Consider the following 21,849-nt stretch of genomic DNA (forward strand, 5'->3'; position numbering starts at 1 on the left):
TTCATATCTGCTTTCTACACTCGCTCTTTGACAATTCTTCGTTGCTCTACCTCAGGGCTTTGATATGACAGAATAACATGCTCATCACGCAACCATGTGGAGAAAGTTGTTTTGCCATTTCATCGTGCATTTATGTGAATACTTCTTGCACCAATACATGAAAATATTATTTTTCAAGCCAGTTAGATTTCTCCATTTATGTCCTCGTCCGCATTGGTGGACGAGGACGTAAATTGAACCGAAGGTCACGGCTTGATGCCGGCCGTGGAGTTGATGCCGGCCGTGGAGCTGAATTCTAGCGACAGTAACGATACCAAGCACAGAGGCGCCTCAAGGTCAACGATACAGAAGAAAATAAACATCCAAAGGCTCCCCGGGCGCGCCGTCCCTCCCCTCTCGGAATCGTAGTTCGCCGGCTAACCTCCTCACATCGGCGGCTGAGAGCACTCTGGAAGGTTCTCGAGGAAAAGGGGCGCGGTGATGCCGAGTTGCGCCATGTGTCGCGGACGGCCCTAGAAACGTCTCGCGCTTTCCCCAGCCTTCGCTGCGCATCGCGCCGACGGAAACGATGAAAATTTTCTGGAATCTAGCGCAAAGGGTATTTAACCGAGCAGCAGAGATGGGAGATTAGGAGGAGAAGGAGGAATTTCACGCCAAAGTGCGTAAGATGTTTCCGCCATGTCTGTCGACGAAGCCTCTTGTCCTCAGTGACGGAGGAGAAGAAGGAATTTCGCGCCAGTGTGCGCAGGGTGTTCCGCCTTGTCGGCGAAGCCTTTTGTCCTCAGTGACAAAGGGGAAGAAGAAAGTATGCGCCAGAGTGTGTAGGGTGTTCCTGCCAAGTCTTCGGCGAAGGTTTTGCCCTTAGCGACAAAGCAGGTAATGAAGAGAATTTCCACCTGAGGGGTGAAGACTCGTGCTACAAGCAGAGGAGTGGGAGATTACAGCCAGAGAGCGAAGACGCGTCCTGCAATCGCAACGCGTGGGAAGCCGACGTGTTACCGGCAAAGTTAGGTGCTTCGAGAGCGGCCAATTGAAGACGCGAAGTTTCCTGGAAGAGAAAAATGGGGGGCAGCGGAACGACAACAGCGCTGGACTTTGAGTGAGTGATTATCGGAAGAGTATCATTCAGACTTTTGTTCCAAGGACTTTGGACTGAACAAGTTTTCGAACTCTTTAGTCTTTATGTCTCTTGGTTGTTTGGTCCATGCGATTGCATTGCAGTGCGTATTGTTGTTTGTGTCCGTTGTTTCGAGTGTGGCTGATTGTACTGTGTAGTACGTTGTTAAATTGATGACATATTTTATTCAACTATTGCCAAGTGTGCATCATTGTGTATCGTTTTGATATGCCATAAATGAGAATATAATTTTGTTTTCTTCATCAACTCTCGGCTCTGACTGTTCTTTGGGCCACAGCTGGCGTCTGCTGGCGCGCCAAATAGGACCCCTTCTAAATTGTTTACGCTTTCATGGTGCGGTTCGGGGGGCTGATACTTCGGCCCTTGGAATTAGCCCGGCGATCGCCTCCCTAACTAACGGGACCTGTCACACCGTTGCCGTCGAACGTTCGCCGTCACCGACTTCTGCCTTCCCCTTGGGAGGTGCCCAGCCAGTGATCGGTCGAGAGTGAGTAGCGAGCAGACGTAAGTGTGGGCCGCTAGTGGTCTTGGCTCAGCACTGCCGTTTATCAGCCGCATCTCGAGCGCCCATTTCCGGATGTTATTGACAGGCGCCCAAACAGCGAACGGTTGATGTTGAGGTGCGAGTGGACGGTAAAGTGCGGCACAGGGAGGAGAGAGAGTGGACAGCGAGAGAAGGAGCAGCGAAGCACTGCACCTATTCTCTTCTACACCCTCTACACTCTCTCTGCTAGGGTCGACGATAAGCGGGCTCGCCCGCAGCTGTTGCTATTGGATAGGGAGTGAGAGCGGTGAGACAATACCTGCTGGCGTGTGGATACCACCGCAGACAAAGTCGGATGCCTGACATAGCCCGACTAATAAATGTATCCACATTCAAAAGATGCGGTAGAAATGGTAGAGGCCAGCTGGATAAAAAAGAAGATGCGGCCTGTCACGCCGCGTCGTCGTCTATAGGCGAGAGCGCCTCCACGGAGTAGACAGCTGTGGCTGATTTTTTTTGTGAGGGTGCTCAAACTTTACACAAAACAGTGAACACTTCCATCCCTGTTAGCAGTAATGTAATAAACATTAAATTCTTGCATTTAACTTAGGAGGTTTACAAGTCAGCGTTGACTTTCGATTCCGAAAGTGAAATATTGAAGTATACTTGACTACTGACTACTGGTCTATTGTAATACATTTCTCACACATTGGCAAACAAAAACAACCTTATAGAGAAGCATTACTGGTATTTTCTTGTCTCCTCGACAGTTGGGGTGAGACAATCAAACACTGCCCAGCGTGTGTTTTACTAAAAACACGATATCATGAACAAACAGCGCAAAATAATAGGAAGATTTTATACTTCAGAAAGATAACAAGAGAAGGACTCGATTATGGTAGGGCTGTGTAATAACAAAGCAGAAATTTTTCGATAGCCTTCTTACTTTTTTATTCATACGATATTCAATACGTTCTTTTCGTTATCAGCCTGTTTTCAGTATCACAACACATATTCAAATTGAATCTTTGCTTGCACTGCATTTTTCCACACTACTTCAGCACACAAATACGACACCAATAACAATCATTGCATTAGCCCCAAAAAGTTTACACTAAAACTAACTTCTTTCTGAAAAATATGCGTCATTAGAATTGTGGCGGTACTTTCCAAGATATCGAACACGCGAGAATTGTTTTTCGCCATGAAGAAAATTGCCGCAAATGATGGTTATGAAAATATCGGTTGAGAAACTTTCAGTAGCTTTTGAATTTCTACATCTGAGTTGTTATCTTTCTTGGCTATACAGATCCTATAGGCGCCTTCACGCCTTGTCGGCAAACTTGTGCATGATATCTTTAGCAATGTGTACTACAAGTGGCTCAACAATACGTAGGAAATAATATGTTTTTCTCCATACATATTGCAGCAAGGATCGTGGCAAGATTGCCACAATTACTGAGGCCGGCGCTCCGACTTGGTGAGTACCCGACCCAGCATTTATAATTTTCATAAGACGTAAGCGAATCATACATATACTAGCACAATAATAATGAGAACTCACAGACAATAATACCATGAAAAGTAGTGTGGATGTTATTCGAAGTAACTGTAATGTATATGCGAATAAATTGTATAAAAAGATAATTAGGATTGAAATTGTCTTTCCTGTGAATTGCCTGTGCAGTACCACGTTTAGCCAGCCTAAAATAAATCGGGTTATGCTAATACGAAGTAAGCTAGAATTTAAGAAATATATTTTGAGTAAGTTGAGACTGCCTAGATAGTTCGACGACTGAGATTGACCACAATGTCAATTAGGCCGGATTAATCTGATCCACACTGAGATAACCACGAGAAAGTGAATCGCATGTGAGTTTACATTGTGTAGGCTGTTGGGTGCCACTGCATGGTCGTGTTAAGCCATCCGCATTAAGCCAGAATAAGCTAATCACGATAAGCTAACCTTTAGCAAAATTCTTACCAGTAAGTTGAAATCGCCTAGCCATTTGGATGACTGAGTTTGGACACAGTAAGGCAACAAAAATTAAGGCGCAATAATCAAGGCTAGATTAAGCAAGATTAAGCTAATCCAGTCTAATGTAACTTTGAACCAGCCATTTCGAGTAAATTAAGTTAGTCTGGTCAGTTGGATGATAGGCTACGGCCATATAACACTGTGGATTAAGCCAGACTAAGCTTATTCACATTAAGCTAATCGCAAGCCTCCATGATGAAGGGATGTATGTCACAGCCTACATAATATGCATGACGAATTTTTCATGCTATGATCAGCCATTTATGTTATTCAAAATCTCCCATTAGGCCAGGTAAATTTTGGTACTCGACAAGTTAAGGAAACTTCCATTTTAGCTCTATGACTGGGTTATATATTTCGCGGTGTACATGACATGCATGACATCATTTTGGTGCATTGGCAAGATATTTCTTTGCGTCTTGCGCTGTTATCATTATCTGTCAATTTTCATATACATAATATTATTAAACAGCCATTAGAACATTATGACTGTCCTGTATGTCATGGCGCACTTGACATGCATGACATGATTTTCGTGTTATCACCAGTCATTGATGTTAGCTATACTATGTTGGGTCAGTTTTCATACACATCAAATTAACAAAGCGGCTTTGGCTCGAGGATAGCGTTATGTATCTCATGACCTACATGACATGCATAACAATGTTTTTGTGTTATGACCAGTCAAGTATATTTCGCTCATGTTCTTGTTACATCGTGTCAATTTAGGTATACATGAAGTTCACCAAACAGCTGTTGTAGTTTTTTGACTTTGTCAAATATGTCACGCTATAAAATAAAAGCATACCATGATTTTCAAATAATGAGCAATAGTTTACGTTTTCCGCATGCTCTTGCCATGCTCATGCTGTGTCTAATTTGGTTCTGATCAACCTAATTAATCCACCGCGAGAGCACGATAACCAAAGCAGCCTGTGAAACAGACCAATAAATACGCTCTAAATGTCTATCTTTCGCCAATAAATGCTTCGTGCGTAATAAAGAGTTTTATTTGTTACCAACATTATATGTACAAGTCTTACCACAAGAAGCAATAAACTGAGCCAAATTACCACTCATTTCGCAGAAAGCAATCTTTCTCTGCATGCCAAGCAACACCAGCAAACGCGAATGTTTGAAACAATATGGTGTCGAAACAAGCAATGTTTTCACTCTGTGCCAGAAGACCACATCAAGGCACCCTACACAGCATGGGCTGATGTCGCCATCCCGTGGCATGCTAAGCAGTTATTGAACACCAAGCATGGATATTTAGAAGGAAACGAAAAAGCGCGCTCTTTTCGCAAACGGAGGCTGTGCAACGTTTGCAGTGACCATTGTGTGCCCCGTAACTACAACATAATCGTTCCAGTGTAAGCCAAACGCCAGCCAAGACGTATTATCCTCCCCACTGGGAGATAAGGGCGCGTGAGAGATAGTCCAGTCACCTCCTCCACCGGCCCAAAGTGCGCGTAAGAGATGAGATCCGCCGCGCGAGCATTGCGCGATGTTGCTAATGATGCTGAGTATACGCTAACTCCCTTGACCAATATGCCCGCAAGCAGCGGTAAGTGTCAGATATAGATAGCTTGCCGTTTGAACGTTGAAGTGGCTACTCAGTAGCTAAGTAGTTAAAAAATAAAGAAGAAAAAGTAGCTCAGTGGTTAACGTCTTGCATTCACGACGTGAAGGTCACACGTTGGATTCCGCGCGCCGTAGTCTTTTTTCGGGATTCTTTTGCGTTTTCATTTATATAGATACGTATACATATACGTTGCATGACATAAATGCCTACATACACGCCGACGCCCACGCCGTTGGCGAAATCCAGACTAGATTGTCTATAAATTGCTATCGCAATAACAGTTGCTATAGCTCCTCTTTAGCCCGGCAGGTATTTAATGGTGGCTAGCGTAAGCGGGAAACGCGGTTTTTTACTCATGCGAGGCAGGCTGGCTTCCACAGCTATTTTTGCAATAGATTAATGCTATGAGCGTGGCCCTGTTTTGAGCTTAAGTCACCAAAGTGAATAGCGTGCCCGGCATCCGTTCTAGTGGATCGAGACAATCTGATTTCGGCTCCCATGCACAGAATTTTTTTATTCATGTTTCCTTTTGACGTCCGATCGTATGCATTTTGCGGAAGGCATTTCTGTCCCGGAAATACGTCACTGAAGTCTTGGTGGACCCTTGCATAAAGCACTTTTGCATTATAAATTATTGCCTTCACGTTGAAGATAGCTAATTTGGGACAATGTATTAGTCACAAGGCATATTTTGCAGCTTGATAGTCGTTGCGTGGCCGTGTGTGTGTGTGTGGGGGGGGGGGGGGAGTTGAGCGTGTGTGTGTTTGTCGGAGGAAGCGCGTCAGTAGGTAAATATGTGCCGAGCGCTCTTTAGGTGCTCCACCCTAATTTCACTTTTTTCTCTTCGTGAATAACGTTGTAATTCAAGCTTTTTGTTGTTCTTCATTATAGCGGCGCACATCGGGCATTACGGGTCAGAGATTGCTGACGCGGCACTGCAGATTCGTAAGTACAAGTACAAGACTTCACACCTAGCAATAACTGACGTAATTTAAGCTGGCCTTGAAACATAGTGAACCAGACAAACACAATCATATCATCCCAATATTACTGCAACTTAGCATATTGCTTTGGGCCCACAACACAGAAACTTCGATCGTAATATTTCTGCAATGAAGTCACAGCTTCGGCACAAGAGCGAAGCAATGGGTTTGATAGCAACACATCGGGCTGTTATATGAAGTAAGATCAGGAGACATAGGAACCATACGGAATGTAGTGAACACGGGCGCTTGTGCTTGAATTGGCAGTAATGTAATACCTACAATATCGAAACTGGTGCTGTTGTGCATAGTTGGCTGCGTGGAGTCCTAGAGGAGGTGAAGTCTATAATCAGCATCTATAAACGCGACAAGCCACTGGTTTTGACGTCAAAATACATTACGTTGAAGTCGCTGGTTAACATATCACCCGCACATCCTGCAGGCAAACCACATGGAACTTGAGGAGCAAGAAGTTCTTAACCGATGTGTGAAATGTACACTACTGCGACGACCAAGCGTGATATTCTCTAGCGGCGCAAGCACCACCTCAACACATCTAGGGCAGCTTGTTGAGTTTGTCGGTCTAAAGGGATAGTAGCGGTGTGTGATTCGATGGGAACCGAATTCACAGGCACGACAGGACCAGTAACGTCCCGATAGTACTGGGCTTGGTGCAAGTTATTTTTTTGTTGTTTCAAAGAGAAAGTTGGCCCAGAGACGTTTTGTAATGCTTCTTTCATACAACTGTGTCTGCTTTGTGATGGAGCCAGTGGACACGTCAATGTTCATAGAAATCATGTATGACTCCAACACACAATTTGCTTACTTTGTTATGTTCTTTAAAGTCTATTCACGGCAAGCCAGTGATCAATGGTGTTTATACGTAGCTCGGCGTTTGTGAGACGAACAGTACGAGTGGCATGACCTAGTCGTTTAGTGCAGAGTACTGAGGAATGAGGCGTCACTAGTTCGAATATGCAGTGAGTACCTACAAACAAGTTTTTATGGTTTATTTTTTGTGCCATTTATATATCATCATCATCATCAGCAGCAGCAGCAGCTTGACTACGCCCACTGCAGGGCAAAGGCCTCTCACATGATCTGCCAAGCAACCCAGTCTTGTGCTTTCGGCTGTGACGTTATACCAGCGAAGTTTTAGATGCGGAGCATCTAATACTCGAGGCTTGTAGTGCGGCGCCGTCCGCAAGCTTCCTCTTCCTTCTTCCACCATCTGTGCATCCCTTCCTCCTCTACACACCGCAAGCGCTTCACTCCTCCACCACCTGTGCACCCTTCCTCCTCTACACACCGCGTGCGCTTCTCCTCTTCACGAACATTCGCTAGCTGTATAATGTAGCGCGCATGCGCCGTCACACTTCGAGAACATCGGCAGCTGACGCGCGCGCATGCGCCATCGCGCTTCGAGAACATCGGCAGCTGACGCGCGCGCATGCGCCGTTGCGCTTCTCCCCCTTCTCGAACATTCGACAGCTGACAGTGCATGCGCCGTCGCGCTGTATATATACTCAAGGCCGGTGCTCGCTCACTCAGTTGCCGCTCGTCGGTTGGTTTGTACGGTGCGTCGACGTCCGAGGTCGCAATGATCGACGTCCCTTCGACCAGCGCCGGCCAAAGTGTTGGCGGAACCGCAACCAAGTCGTCGTCCGAAGACAAGGCAGCGCGGAGAAGAGCTCGCGACGCCGAACGTAAACGTCGGCGTCGAGCGGAAGATGCTCAACTTAGAGAACGTGAAGCCGCTGAGAGACGTCAGCGTCGAGCAGCAGCACCGGATTCGGCCGCTTTGAAACGTAAGCGTCGACAAGAGGACCCGGACTTTCGAAAACGGGAAGCCGAGTGCAAGCGTCGGCGGCGAGAGGCCGATCCTGATGCTGCCCGCGAGCGCAAGCGCGCCGAGGTAGCGGCGTGGCGCGCCAAGCAGTATGCCACGCCCAACGCTCGCTTCAAGCGCGACTTCCTCGACCGAAGCTTGGGCCACACCTGCAAGGTGTGTGATCGTCTTTGGTTCGATAACAACTTAACTCGGATCGGCAACATTCAGAACAACTCCAAAGTGTTGTCGGTTCTTTGCGATACGTTTGGAAAGGGCACCGACTATGCCGACTACGTCGTGTGTGCTACGTGCAAGCAGTCGTTGATTGCCGGTCGAGTTCCCTCGGCTAGCGTGAGTTACGGCTACCGCTACCCGCCCCGACCCGAACATCTACCCGAGTTGAACGCGGTTGAAGAACGACTCATCGCTCCTCGACTCCCGTTCTTGAGTATACGACGCTTGACTCACGGCAACGGACAGTACGGAATCAAGCTCCGCATCCTCCTCAGTGTTCCCCCGAGGGAAGATGCGGGCAATTTTTCTAATCTCATTGGCCCACTGAACTTTCTGCCTCCCCTTCGTGTGTTTGCCTTATCTGTAAATCTAGTCAGTTACCCTTATTCGACTGTAGTTATCTTGCCTACGGTCTACGCGCCCGACCCACGTTCATTTCTTCTCGATTTCGACTATGATATCCTTAACCCCCCATTTGTTCTCTAACCCACTCTGCTCTCTTCTTATCTCTTAAGGTTGCAGTTATCATTTTCATTTTGGTATGCTCGCTGAGTCATTCTCAATTTAAGCTGAACCTGTCTTGTAAGCATCCAGGTTTCTGCTCTGCATGTAAGTACCGGCAAGATGCAGCTGTTATATACCTTCCTTTTGAGAGTTAGTGGAATTCAATGCAAGATTTCAAAGTACTTGCCGAATGTGATGCACCCCATTCTTCTAGTTATTTTTGTTTCAGGGTTTGGCTCAGCGGTGACTACCTGTCATAAGTAGACATATTTCTTTATAGCGTTCAGTGTCTCTCCACTTATCGCAAAGTACTGTTTTGTGCCGAGACTGTTGCGCATTACTTTAGTTTTGTGCATAATATTTTGAGAGCATCTCTACTGCTTTCCGTGTCCAGTTCAGTAATATCGAGCTGTAGTTGGTCGCCTTACTTACTCAAGAAATCAATGGCACCAGTGAATCGCAGGTTACTAACATAGTCTCCATTAACTCTTATCCCTAACCCTACCCCAATCTCGGGGTTCTGACAACCTCCTGTAAATATGCGGTGAATAGCATTGAAGAGATCACGTCTCTCTTACTTACACCCTTCTTTTTTGGTATTCTGTCACTTCCAATATGGTGAAATATGGCGGCTGTGGATTCACTGAAGATTCCTTTCAATACGTTTTTGCAAGTTTTGTCGATGCCCTGATTCCACAGTGCCTCCTCTACTGCTGATATCTCGACTGAGTCCAACGCCTTCTCCTGATATATGAAGGCTATCAGCAGGGGTTGGTTGTATTCAACGCATATCTCTATAACCTTATTGATAGTATTAATAACGTTTATTGTGAAGTAACCCGTGCGAAATACTTCTTGGTTATTTGGTTGATTGAATTCTAATGTCGTCATAATTCTATTAGTTAATCTTTTGTAAATAAGTTTGTACAGAACGGACAATAACCTTATTGGCCTGTAATTTTTCAATCCTTGACGTGTCCTTCCTAGTGATTAAGATGATGTTGCCGTTCTTCCGTGATTCTGCCCTACTGAAACGTTCCGCATATACGAATCCGTACATACGCAATTATTGGACTACGGAAAGCCGCATCATGCGGAAAGTTGCGAACATCCGCAGCTTACGGAAAGCGCCATATCATGCGAAAAGATGCGGACATCCTCAGCTTACGGAAAGCGCCATATCGTGCAGAAAGATGCGGACATCCGCAGCTTACGGAAAGTGCCATATCATGCTAAATTACCCAATAAGCAGCTTACGGAAATCAGCATAATGCAGAAACCACGCATCTATCTGCTGCATCTTGCAAAGATCAAATGGACATCCTAGATCTCGAGTAAAAGCAATTGGCCATTCACGTTGTTTGCAAAAGCAAGTACTGTGTAGAAACATATATGAATATTTCATTCTTAATATGTTGCATGAAGGTGAAATATGTTTGCTATCTGAAACAGCCTTGATGAGTAAAAAGAAGCTACTTAATGAGGGATTGAATCACCGGCATCTTTCTAATTGTCGTGATGCGGAAGCAAAATTACCTTTCAAATAAAATACACTACAAAACTACTGAATTAACATGCTAGCGATCATAAATGGTGGTTACATTGCAACACATTAATGCAGTGTTCTATGCAAGACCTAAAGAACTTATAAAGTTATGATTATCAATAGAGAAGCATTATTGTACACACCAGCCCTGCTACAATCAATATATTTTTTTATTTGTCTGTATGCTCCAGCTGTGAATGGTGACATTGCAGTGTTGATGGTACACAAATGAGGTGACTACACCGTAATTTCACGAGCTCCACCTAAGCCACAGGATGGTGGCACAAAACACAATGTAACAGCAATTTTAGAACGAAATGTTTAAACATAACTAATAATCATAGCACTGTGAAAGTGTGGCGCTGTGTTTGTCTCATGAACGCCTTGTGGAGATCGGCGAAATGCTGCTTGAGGCTCCGGCACCACTGTAAATTTGGAAGGTCACTGCCATAGAACCTATGTGTCCTTCATAGGCACCTATAAATGAAAATAATTGGCACAAATAATGTCAGAGACACATGTTAGCACATTAGTTCACATGCACAAGAAATATAACACACAGAATGAAACTGAAAATGTAGGGCACACAATCCTTCATGTTATGCATATGTGAATAATAGAACGAATGAGTGTATAAATTAGTTCTGCCAAATCAAAGAAAACAGCATGCTTATCACAGTGAAAATAACTAGGTTGTCACGATTTTCAATGGTAGAGATAATCGATTAATATGTCCTATGAAATTATGGTTTAAATGCTTCCTGCATAGTAAAACTTTAGAAACTGCAAGTGAAAGCTCTCAATGTACATTTAATAGTGTATGCATGTACATCTGCTGCCTTTATACTATACAGTTTGTGCACAAAATTAGCATCTTGAACAATTTCGAGAGTATGCAACTTATGAAGGTTAAAATCACCATGAAAGCAAGCAGGACAAGGCAGGCGCCATTAAAAATCTGTGCAAGCCAGATAACTATAGCCGAACTGCACACATATAGGGGAGCAAGAGTACCAGAAATTCGGCTGCTGACCCGCAGGTCGCAGTATCAAATGCCGGCTCCATTTCCGATGGAGGCAGAAATGCTGTAGGCACGTGTGCTCAGATTTGGGTGCACGTTAAAGAACCCCAAGTGGTCGAACTTTCCAGTGCCCTCCACTACGGCGTCTCTCATAATCATATCGTGGTTTTCGGACGTGAAACCCCACATATAAATCAAGAATAACAGAAATAAACTGCCAAAAGAAAAGTTGGGTGCATGTGCTATCTGTAAGTGCTTACACATTACTACATACAGCATGCTCATTCCATTTTAAATACCGATATTGAAAATAACTGCTCTATTAGGAATGTAAAAGGTAAGGTAGAACTGAACGACTCTACAAAAAGTGACCCTATTATGACACCACGTTTTCTTATAACAAAATTGACTAAGACTCTGAAATATCAGTATGCAAGAAAACATCTTCAAAAGAACAATCAAGTTTGAAGTCATATATTTTTAATATGGCTACTATGACTATAACCAAGAAATCGACCTCAACATGGCTAATGTTAGTTTTTTAAGGCCTATGTTCACTAGACAATGAACTATACCACAAAAAGCACAGCGTTCAGGCAAAGCACCACACAAAAAAAGAAAGCATTCGTTTTTGTTATTACCTACAATGCCTTTAAAATGGTATTTTTACCTCTACTTCCCGCTTTTTATCAAAGTAACTGGTGTAAAACAAGTTAGCTGAAAATGCACTGTGCCTCCAAAACCTGTTGGTTGAATCTGAATTTTTTAAAAATGGTGAAGCTTGCACTAAATTAGGCTCCACAAGCCTTGGAACAGCGAGACTGCATGACTCTTAGGACTACTTTGGTTACTTGTGTTTTGTTTCTGGGCCTAAGCATAAGGACAAGGGCTTAACTGAATTGCTGCTAACAAACAAATGCTTTCGAAATTGCCCGAGCGTCAAAGGATGCTCAGACATTTGTTGTTTTTCGCACTGGGCTATTCTACACCAAACATACAAACCATACTACCAGGCGACCATCACAGATGTATAGTTTAAAAAATGATGGTAATTTACTCTCCTGAAAATAGCTATTTGCAGAAATGTTTTGAAGAGAAAAAAGTAGTGGTCACATGGGTACCTTCAGAATTTCGCAGAATGTCGTGCGGGTGTTATTTGTGAGAAAAATTTCAAAGTACCGCTTTTTCTTGCCATATCAAATTTGATCTACATAATAAGTAAAGGTGCTTCTTAAAGTATTTGAAGCTGAGTAACATTAGTGCAATTTTTCCCTTACTTAGGCTTTGAAGAATTCAGCCAAACTGTTTATCGTTTGCATTTCTTGTATGGCAATACTGCACTTTGTATGAATATTTGAGCCACAAATACTCACTGCACAAAAGTTATATTTCACGAAAAAAAATATTGTTAGGTCCAGATTACAAATATCACTATATAATCGTTTTTGTCCGCATTGAGATGCAACTTGAGCTGTGTGTTTGTCTAATTGAAAATTACTTTTATGTGTAAGTTGAAAGCAAATAAACAGTTCTTGTTATATGGCAAGTGTTATCATTACAATTTTTGTTTAAATGAGGAAAATGATCTTTGAAGTCTCCTATTGAGGACCATGGAGAACTTCGGAACGAAAGCTGTCGTATATCAAACGCAGAAAACAGCCATCATAAGAAAACTTCAAAAATTCATTTCGACTTTAAGACAAAGTGTAATCATATAACTTGCCATATAAAGAGAACTGCTTCCTTGCTTTTGATGTGGCAAAGAAATTGCACTATTATTACTGAGCTTCATGCACTACACACAATCACCTTTGATTTGATTGATATGTGGGGTTTAACGTCCCAAAACCACTATATGATTATGAGAGACGCCGTAGTGGAGGGCTCCGGAAATTTCGACCACCTGGGGTTCTTTAACGTGCACCCAAATCTGAGTACACGGGCCTACAACATTTCCGCCTCCATCGGAAATGCAGCCGCCGCAGCCGGGATTCGAACCCGCGCCCTGCGGGTCAGCAGCCGAGTACCTTAGCCACTAGACCACCGCGGCGGGGCACCGAATTCGGTGTAGAAGAGGCAGTATTTTTGAAACACTTTTTACTTTTTACAAACAACACCCAGACGACATTCTGGGAAGTCCTGAAGGCACCAACGTGGCCTAATATTTTGTTCTCTGCGATATATTTTAGCATTTTGCTGTTTTTAATACAGTAACCGAGCACAATATTTTTTTTTTCAAAACACATTTAGTACGGTTGGCAAAATGGCTGGGATGTTTGATGTGTAATTGCTTCACTGCCAGCATTTATTCTTCCGAAGCTCAAGCTATCACCTCTCTGTTACTGCCTCCCTCACATACAATGCCTGCATAGGAAAGAAAAAGAAAGGCAGGTCCAACAAAGTTCGCAAGGCAAGATATTTTCATGTTGGATAAATTCATTACCATAAACAGCAGCAAAATAAAATTCATTTTGAGTAGTCCAAGACACAAGCTATATACCAGCATACTAAGAGCCAAGCACAAACTTTTCATTTGAACATGTGTGGTGATAGACAGGATGCACTTATTGCAAGACTGATCAGTCTGTAATTAACTGAATGAAGTACAATGCACTGTTCAATACAACACCACATAGGCATCTTTGCTATAGCAAAGCCATGTGTCATTGATTCATGCACTAGATGGGACAATGCAAATGTAACAAAAAAGGTGAAAAAAGAAAACAAGGGAAAAAAAGAAGAAAAGGGGGGATGCAAAGTAGGAGCAGTGTAGCACTACTTTTACTTTGCATCCCCCTTTTCTTTCTTCTTTTTCTTCTTTTCTATCGTTTATCTTTTTTTTGCTTCCCTTACCCCCAACCTCCGACAGGAGAACACTTTGTATCAGCGCAACCTAACTTGAAAACAAGCAAGGGCCGCACTCTTCTGCGTTATAGGTTTTTTTTTCAGACAAACATTTCCAACAGGCACACACGCCTACACCAAAAGATGATGTCATTACTGACCCCATTTAAACTAACACGCCAAGGACGACAAGGTGACTTCTAAAAAATAGGTCCTCCTATTGCAACATCGGCCAGCCTGTCTGAGGCACTTCCACTGTTCACCCTGATTACCGCACTAGATGTTTCCATCTTTCGACTCACATCTTCATTTTGGATAGCACTAAGACGAGCTTACATTGATGAATACGCACGAAAGTTTAGTGATGTATCATGTATGAGATTAAGCAACTCTGTTAAAAAATTACTGATAGCTTGCTTCCAGGCTTTTTATACTGTAGCCTGAAACTTCGTAATGTCTTCTATGCACATGAACCAGATTGACAACGTAATGCACAACATGCTTAAGAATACTGCGAGGAACATGATAATGACAAAACGTTACCCACCCAAATTTTTCGCTGTACATGTTTATAAAATGTTCGTGTACACCCAAACGAGGTGCTTATGATACAAGCCGAAAAAACCTACAAGTAGGGCCTTGGAGCCTTCTGGAAGTAGACGTGTTGCATTTTTTCTGTGGAGGGCTTTACACCCATCAGTGAGGAACAAAACTCCTTTATAATGAAGAATGTTGGCAGCTATCAGTTATAGAAAAACCTAATGCAGCTAATCTTCCCCGACACATCTGTACATTTAGAGAGGTGACGTAGCTTCTGTGATTGTGGCAGTAACTCCAACAGGACCAGTGCGAAAATTGGCACTACTTGGCTAGACAAATGTCCAAACATGCCTGCCCGACTCCCTCTAGCCATCCCGGCTGAATCTGACACATGATTTCTTAACTGCTGGCTGGACAAAAACAAAACCACTGAAGCACTCACAATACACAGCGTGAAGTTCCTCTGGAGTGGTCAACTTCTTCTTCTGCGATGAAAGAGCAGCACAGTGTACTGATAAGGCACTCCTTGCAATGGTTTTCAATGCCACACAGTGACCGTGATGTTCCTGTCGGAGAGAGCTTCGGGAGCTTGGAGGGTGCTTGCTCTTTTCTGGGGGCTGCTGCCGCTCCTCGTTTTCTGCTCAAGGTCAACCTGCACAAAGTTGTAGACGAGGCTTTAAGAGTTGTATATAATGATATGCAAATTTTCGCTGAACACACATTTCCTCGTGGCACACTGAGGAATTTCTTTTAAAACTTAAGGCCTCGCATATGCAAACATTTACAATCGATCCGAAGATGCACTCGACTCTAAAGGAGCAAGTTTGTTATGTAGTGTATATAAAGAAAGGTCATTCAGCACAACCACAACTACAGTTGCACACGAAAACGACATTTTACACGATCCTGTTTATTTACATGGTCCATTTTATTTTATTTACACGGTCCATTTTACACGGTCCTGTTTTACATGATCTGGTCTGCATGAACTCTTGAACCGAGCACCATATAGATTGAAAAACACACACAGAGTTTGAGACAACCTAGTTTCCCGTGGAGCATCCTCTTGCACTATAACAACACATCTCAATTTAGTTGGTCAGAACGAGGTGAAAACAGCTCGCACTTAAAAAGCACGGGCAGAAGGAATGACGCCTGCGCCCTGTGCTCCCTGTACATTCTCGTTGAGGGTGCAGTTTTCACCTTATCCTTATGCAATTTCGCATTTATAACAATGTTCGCTGCATAATCTTTGTGGCATTAAAGTGTGTGATACCGTGATGTGTATCCCATGTAATTTATAAAAATAGAATACAAGATAGCTTGATTCAAAAATAACAAAGTGCATCCAGTGTCATGTCCTGTAGCCATTCTTTAGGCAAGTGGCAGAATGATTTATTCTTCAAAACATATCCTACTTGTAACCACTACAAGAGCTAACTCGTGCACTGGCACATTCTGTTTGCCTCTTCAGATTATAAGGTACCTTTTTTACACCAGAAAGTCTTCAAGAAGAATAGAAGTGTTGTAATTTTGAACAAAGAAAAGTAGAAGGAAAAAAAAGATTACCTGCCCTGTACAGGGACCGAGCCTGCGAACTTCGAATAACATGTCCGATGCTCTATCAACTGAGCTACCATGGCGGCTATCCCTCTTCCACTTTGTACGGTATATATGTGCATTTATACATGGAAGAGTCAGTCAGTGCTGCTTGTTACCATTATGGCAAGTGTGGGACAGCTTTTTTTGCCTACTGGCGATTACATTATGATTGCAATTACTTTACGATTACTTCCAATATCCCTATACTTCTTTGGCAGCATTATGCATCTGTCAGTTCTCAGAAAATCTGCTAGTCACATGAGGTGGCAATGGTTCACCCTCCCACCTAAATGCATGTACTTGAACACATGCACAACTGATCAAAAAAAACAAGTCACACACTGCTAAGATTACTGAGATTCACTGTTTCAGATTCATGAGTAAAGGAAAGAACTATAAATTTAAGGGTTTGTTGTCTTTGTTGAACACATTATAATGAGAACTAGTAGAAAATGATGCCAAACAAATTATAGGGGATGTTATCAAATGTAACTTTAACAAAATTGTGAAAAGAAAAGTGAACAAAAACGTAACTTGGCAACGTTTTTTGACAGTTGAATTGACATTACTTTTTATAACATCCCTATATTTTACTGAGTAATGTTGTCGGGTAGTTCTCATTATTAGAGTGGTGAGTAGGCTGACAAAGAAAGCATATATGGCATTGATACTTCTTTTGAACACCTAATAGTTTGAGGACCTTAAAAGAGCGGAAGCTACTTTGAGTAGACCAAAATATTTAGTTGGAGCGAAAAAAAACGTACACACATTTTTACCAGGCTCCTTAACACATTTTGAGACATAAAAGTGTATGCTGCCAGTAATGTTAAGTACCATTACTTTTGTCACACTATGCACTGTAGCAGGTGTAGTTAGAGTGGTGATAGTGAAGGATTAATCAAGCAGGCCACCAACTGTGTTCACATCAATGGTCGCGTATTTTAAAAATAAACCTGCTGTATAATAAAAAAAAAGTTTAGAGCATTTATGTTTTTATCCAAATCAAGTTAAACCGACTGGGTAAGCAAACCATTTGCATAAAATCAAAAGGCATAAAGTGATTCATGTATTATAACTATGTGAACAATTTCAACAACGCAGGGCAAAGTGACAACAGTTCTATTAAAAACCCCTCTCATTATAACATGCATGAAAAGCACCACACCAGAATATTTTATAGTGCATGTAATATCGAGACCACTAGACTGTCTATTGACCTTTTAGAAAAAGGGTATCTTCTTCACGTTCAAGGGGCAACCACTTAGCCTTTTCCTTAGCTTTTCTGTGAATATTTCCTGATTTTCAGATATCATTAGGATTGATTTAGAGTGAACAGATTTTGCTTACGCATTGACCTAGTTCTGTATGTAACTGCAATTATGGGTGCCAAACCACCTCCAATTTATTTTTAACATTTAACTCATTTTTTAACTGCAGAAGCACAACTAGCTGTGGGTGCCCAAAAAGTAGCTAGAAACAATACCTTTACCTCTTTGAGCCTTTCGGAAGTGTTCAGCTTCTCAGTGCTCACATTACAACATTTTTTTTTAAATACGTGTTTGTGTGCCCACAGCTCTTGCTCCTTGTACAGTGAGGAGGAGCACATGGCAAGAAGAGACAAGAAAGAAGCATTGCGAAAAAAAGCGAAATAAGCGAGGACCTCTTTTGTATCGTACAATGTGTGTAACATTACTATTGCAACAACGTATAGACAAATTATCACGGCTATGCATCCATTGTAGAGTCATACACAGCTGCAACACCACGACTAAATTTCAACCTTGTGTTGGTTTAGTATCCCTTTATAGTGGCAAGCTAATGATATCTGCATTTGTTTGGCACACATTGAGATGCAGCAAAATGTGATATGGTAATCTCATTTAGAATGCACGTCATGTTGCTTTATTGTATATGTGGCTACAAGTAACTCTGGTTGCAAAGCAATATGGCAGAGCCTAAACAGACGTCACTGACCACTCCAATCTGAACTTGCCTTTGCTACTTGCCCATTGTCATCCCAGCAAAAAATGAATAATTGAATCTGCTACAGGTATGTGCTAGCTTATGCTAAGGACTAAGTATGAAGGGTGTTTTGTCATTATTGAGATCAGTTATTTGTTCAAGAACACTTGCTGTCAAACACAAATACATTGCTGTCGAAGCATCAAGACTCAAATATAAAGCAAAAAGAAGTGTCTCTTTAAAAATTACAGGCCACAAGGTGCAAGAAAAATATTGGATATACTTGGGATGTAAGGCACGCACAAGAGGTGCTGCCATATTATACTTTTCCTTGTGTTGAAACGTGCTTGCTTTACTCACCCAACACATCTGTAAAGATGCTGTGAAAACACCAAGGAGCTGATGCAGCAAGGTTGAACACATGTCCAGGGATTCCACCATTCCTAAGCAGCCCTACAGCCTCCACAGTCCTGCAACCATTTGTAAGATATAGTTCTACCAAAAGTTCTTGGTTTACAGACACACATGCAAGACGCATAACCACTCTATAGGAAGTTTGCATGATAATGCGCTGGGTAGCAAAACGAATGCCAATATCAAGTATCCCGGCCTGCCGCTTCTTTCTTTCCGTTCTTAATTAATCAATCCATGGTTAATAAGTGTTCCCCCAATGTGAAGTGTACTGGCAGTCCGGTGAAGAATTGCAATGTATTTCAAACACAGTCCAATTCATGGCAAGTAAGCATTCAATAGCATTTTGTCAGCTGTTCAAGGAAAGAGCATGAAGTTTAGCTAAAACCCATGTTTTTTATAAACACCATTCAATTTGACATAAAAGTTGTGAGCATTATGTGAAGGAACACGGATTAATGTTTAATCACTGATTTCTTATGATGTACTGATATGAATGCAACTAACTGAATATGAAACAATAATTTTTGCTTGAGAATTTAGAGTTATGAACACTATCGCACTTGCCAGCTGCATCTTGTCCAAAACAGCAGCAAGATAGGCTAGCTTCTGTAGGTGAGCAGTTATGAGCAGTGCAAAGTAACAACAAGAAACACCAGTAACAACAGTGTGGAGCAAGCACAGACTGCCAACTGTATAATTTATTGCACAAAAGTTCGCCTGAATATCAGTCAGACAACTCGTGCAAATAAAGGTCCAGTTGTGAATGAACAAGTTACGAAATCAACAAGCCCTGCTTTCACTAACAGGACCCTCATTCACATAAAGTATGCAGCGATAGGCCCCTACCGAGGTACGTCACAGCATGATGTCACTGGCACATGTAAAAGGTGTGGCTGGAAAAACACTCCCGCTGGTGCCTCAGCCCGGTACAGTCGTGCGGTGTTTGGGGCAAGTTTTAATTTTTCAAAGCTTACACTTCATGTTACAATGTCGACATTAGCTGTAGTATGTGTCAGCAAACATCTAGCTGTGTGGTAAAATATTTGCCACGCTGTCTGTTTATCTTGGAGAAGTGAACACACGTGGTGGCCTGTGCGAGGAACAGTGGCATAGTCTTCAAAAATGTGCACTGTTAATTGCGGCATGTAGTGTGCATTGAAAGGTATTGAGAATATTGGTTCAACTGAGAATATTGTGTGTGATGTGTGCAGTGTCAATAACAATGTGTCTTGTTTGCGAAGACATTAGCACTCATGGCAGGGACCGGTCGATGAAAAAACTTGATTCGACATTTTAGTCAAGGTAAATATGCACTTGACGCGACCATCTGCAAGTGGGTACATCTCGGTGTTTGCGCTGTGTGCAGAAAATAATTGCATGGTCACCGGGCTGGAAGATACCATTTGCTGAAGCTGCATGTATGAATCGCCCCGACGAGTACGCAAGCCCAATAAAGGTATAACTCGTTTTATCGAAGGCTTCATATGTCTTCATGTAATAAGCAGAGATTCTTGTTTCACATATGCTCAGAACCCTCACCGCTCGATATTCATGAAGTGAAAATGCAAACAACAAGTTTGTGTGTTAGGTCCTAAGGGAGTAATGTAAATATGCAAATAAGTTGTAGGTGTCAGATGCAGCGATGTAACTGCGCAAAAGATTATGTATATATTAGGCTACAGGTTTAGAATCGCATACATCTCAGTGGTCTATCAGGAACGTCACAAACAACTTCCTTGCCAACCAGCCCTTGCACAGAGGGAGGGAATGGCTGGCACGGTGCTCAACGTGACGTCACACTATTTGCAAACATAGAGAGGTTTCTTACTTAGGAAACATTTTGCACAATATATTTTTTAGATGCAAGACTGTACTCGTCCACATTGATCATACTGATGTGTTTTGTTGTTATTTTGTGCTGTGAATTACTAGGCATTTAGTCACCATGATCTTTAAAAGCTAATTTCTGTGTTCTCTCTCATATTGCTGACAACTGTGTTGTTGCATAAATTGGGCAAAAAAGCAATACAGAAAGGCTGTCACAATAAATACACCAACATGGGTATTCTCCTGCAAACAAAAGTCGGCACTGGTCCTGTCATTACCCGTCTTCCTTCTCTCTTTGCCTTGTTTGTGCTGAAACAGCCAAACACCTGATGAGTTAGATGAGAAATATTAACGCATCAAAACTATAAGTGCTTGCATCAGCAGCTACACAACATCGTGATAACCGCACCCCTGCCACACAGCAGCGAAGCATATTTTGAACATGCTGGCAGTGTATTATTTTATAAAAAGCAACTCTGGCAGATTACAAAATCTCACATTGTGCATGCAAGCTTTTTTCAAAGTCAGGCGTACAATGTAGGTGCTGGCCGGTACATTATTAGTTACAAGCAAACGCGTCTTGCAGGTACATATGCAGATTGCACGAACGCCTCTCTCTCTACACTAGGCACACACATTATATCTTTTAACAAGCACACGCCACTGTTTAGGGGCATTATAACGCTCTACCGTGAACGTATGCTAATCAACCCACTTAGGCGGTTGGCTAGGTGAATCGAGCCAAGTTACAAATTGTATCGCCCGCGAACGTAAACAAAATTAAACAAAATGCTGCTTTCCATCAAATGACACTGCAGGTTTCGTTTAATCAACAACGTAGCAAGCGCCGTGTGCGTCTTCCTCACTAGATTGCACATATGAAAAAATCGATCACCATACACATGGTTGTTGCCGCAGTTGTTTCGAATTAGCTCCAGTAAGGCCGCGCCGATGCGCCATGGCTCTGCTAGCGTTAGCGTTGTCAAAGCGAATCGGCAACCGCACTCACAAAGGCGCCTAAGGTTGCCGTTTCACGACGCCTCGTTCGAGTGCAGCAACACACACTTGCACTGAGTGACATGCTTGGTCTACATAAAAAAGTGTCCCCCTTACCTTTAGTTTCTTTCACACTGTCCTGGGGGAAGCAACCACAGGCGTCAGCCGTCACCTCGGAGTCCTTCGAGCGCCCGCCCAACTCGCCGATTCCTTGGACGACTCGCACTTGATCCGCACTTGAACAACCGCGGGAATAGGGCACAATCTTAGCACATCAGACGAACGAGGAACGGCGCTTCC

At 42.8% G+C, this 21,849-nt stretch overlaps 1 protein-coding gene across 2 annotated transcripts in view; it reads left to right on the plus strand.

Moving 5' to 3' along the window:
• The window catches only part of LOC119170678 (uncharacterized), a 135,936-nt gene that overhangs the window by 1,955 nt on the left and 112,132 nt on the right, over window positions 1–21,849 (plus strand). For both annotated transcript variants that reach the window (XM_075886908.1, XM_075886907.1), the window contains exons 2-3: window positions 3,052–3,102; window positions 6,137–6,190. In XM_075886908.1, the coding sequence (XP_075743023.1) occupies window positions 3,052–3,102; window positions 6,137–6,190 (105 nt within the window). The remainder of the gene's footprint in view (window positions 1–3,051; window positions 3,103–6,136; window positions 6,191–21,849) is intronic.

This window comes from Rhipicephalus microplus, chromosome 2, assembly GCF_043290135.1.
Source record: "Rhipicephalus microplus isolate Deutch F79 chromosome 2, USDA_Rmic, whole genome shotgun sequence".
In the NCBI taxonomy this organism is placed as follows: Eukaryota; Metazoa; Arthropoda; class Arachnida; order Ixodida; family Ixodidae; genus Rhipicephalus; species Rhipicephalus microplus.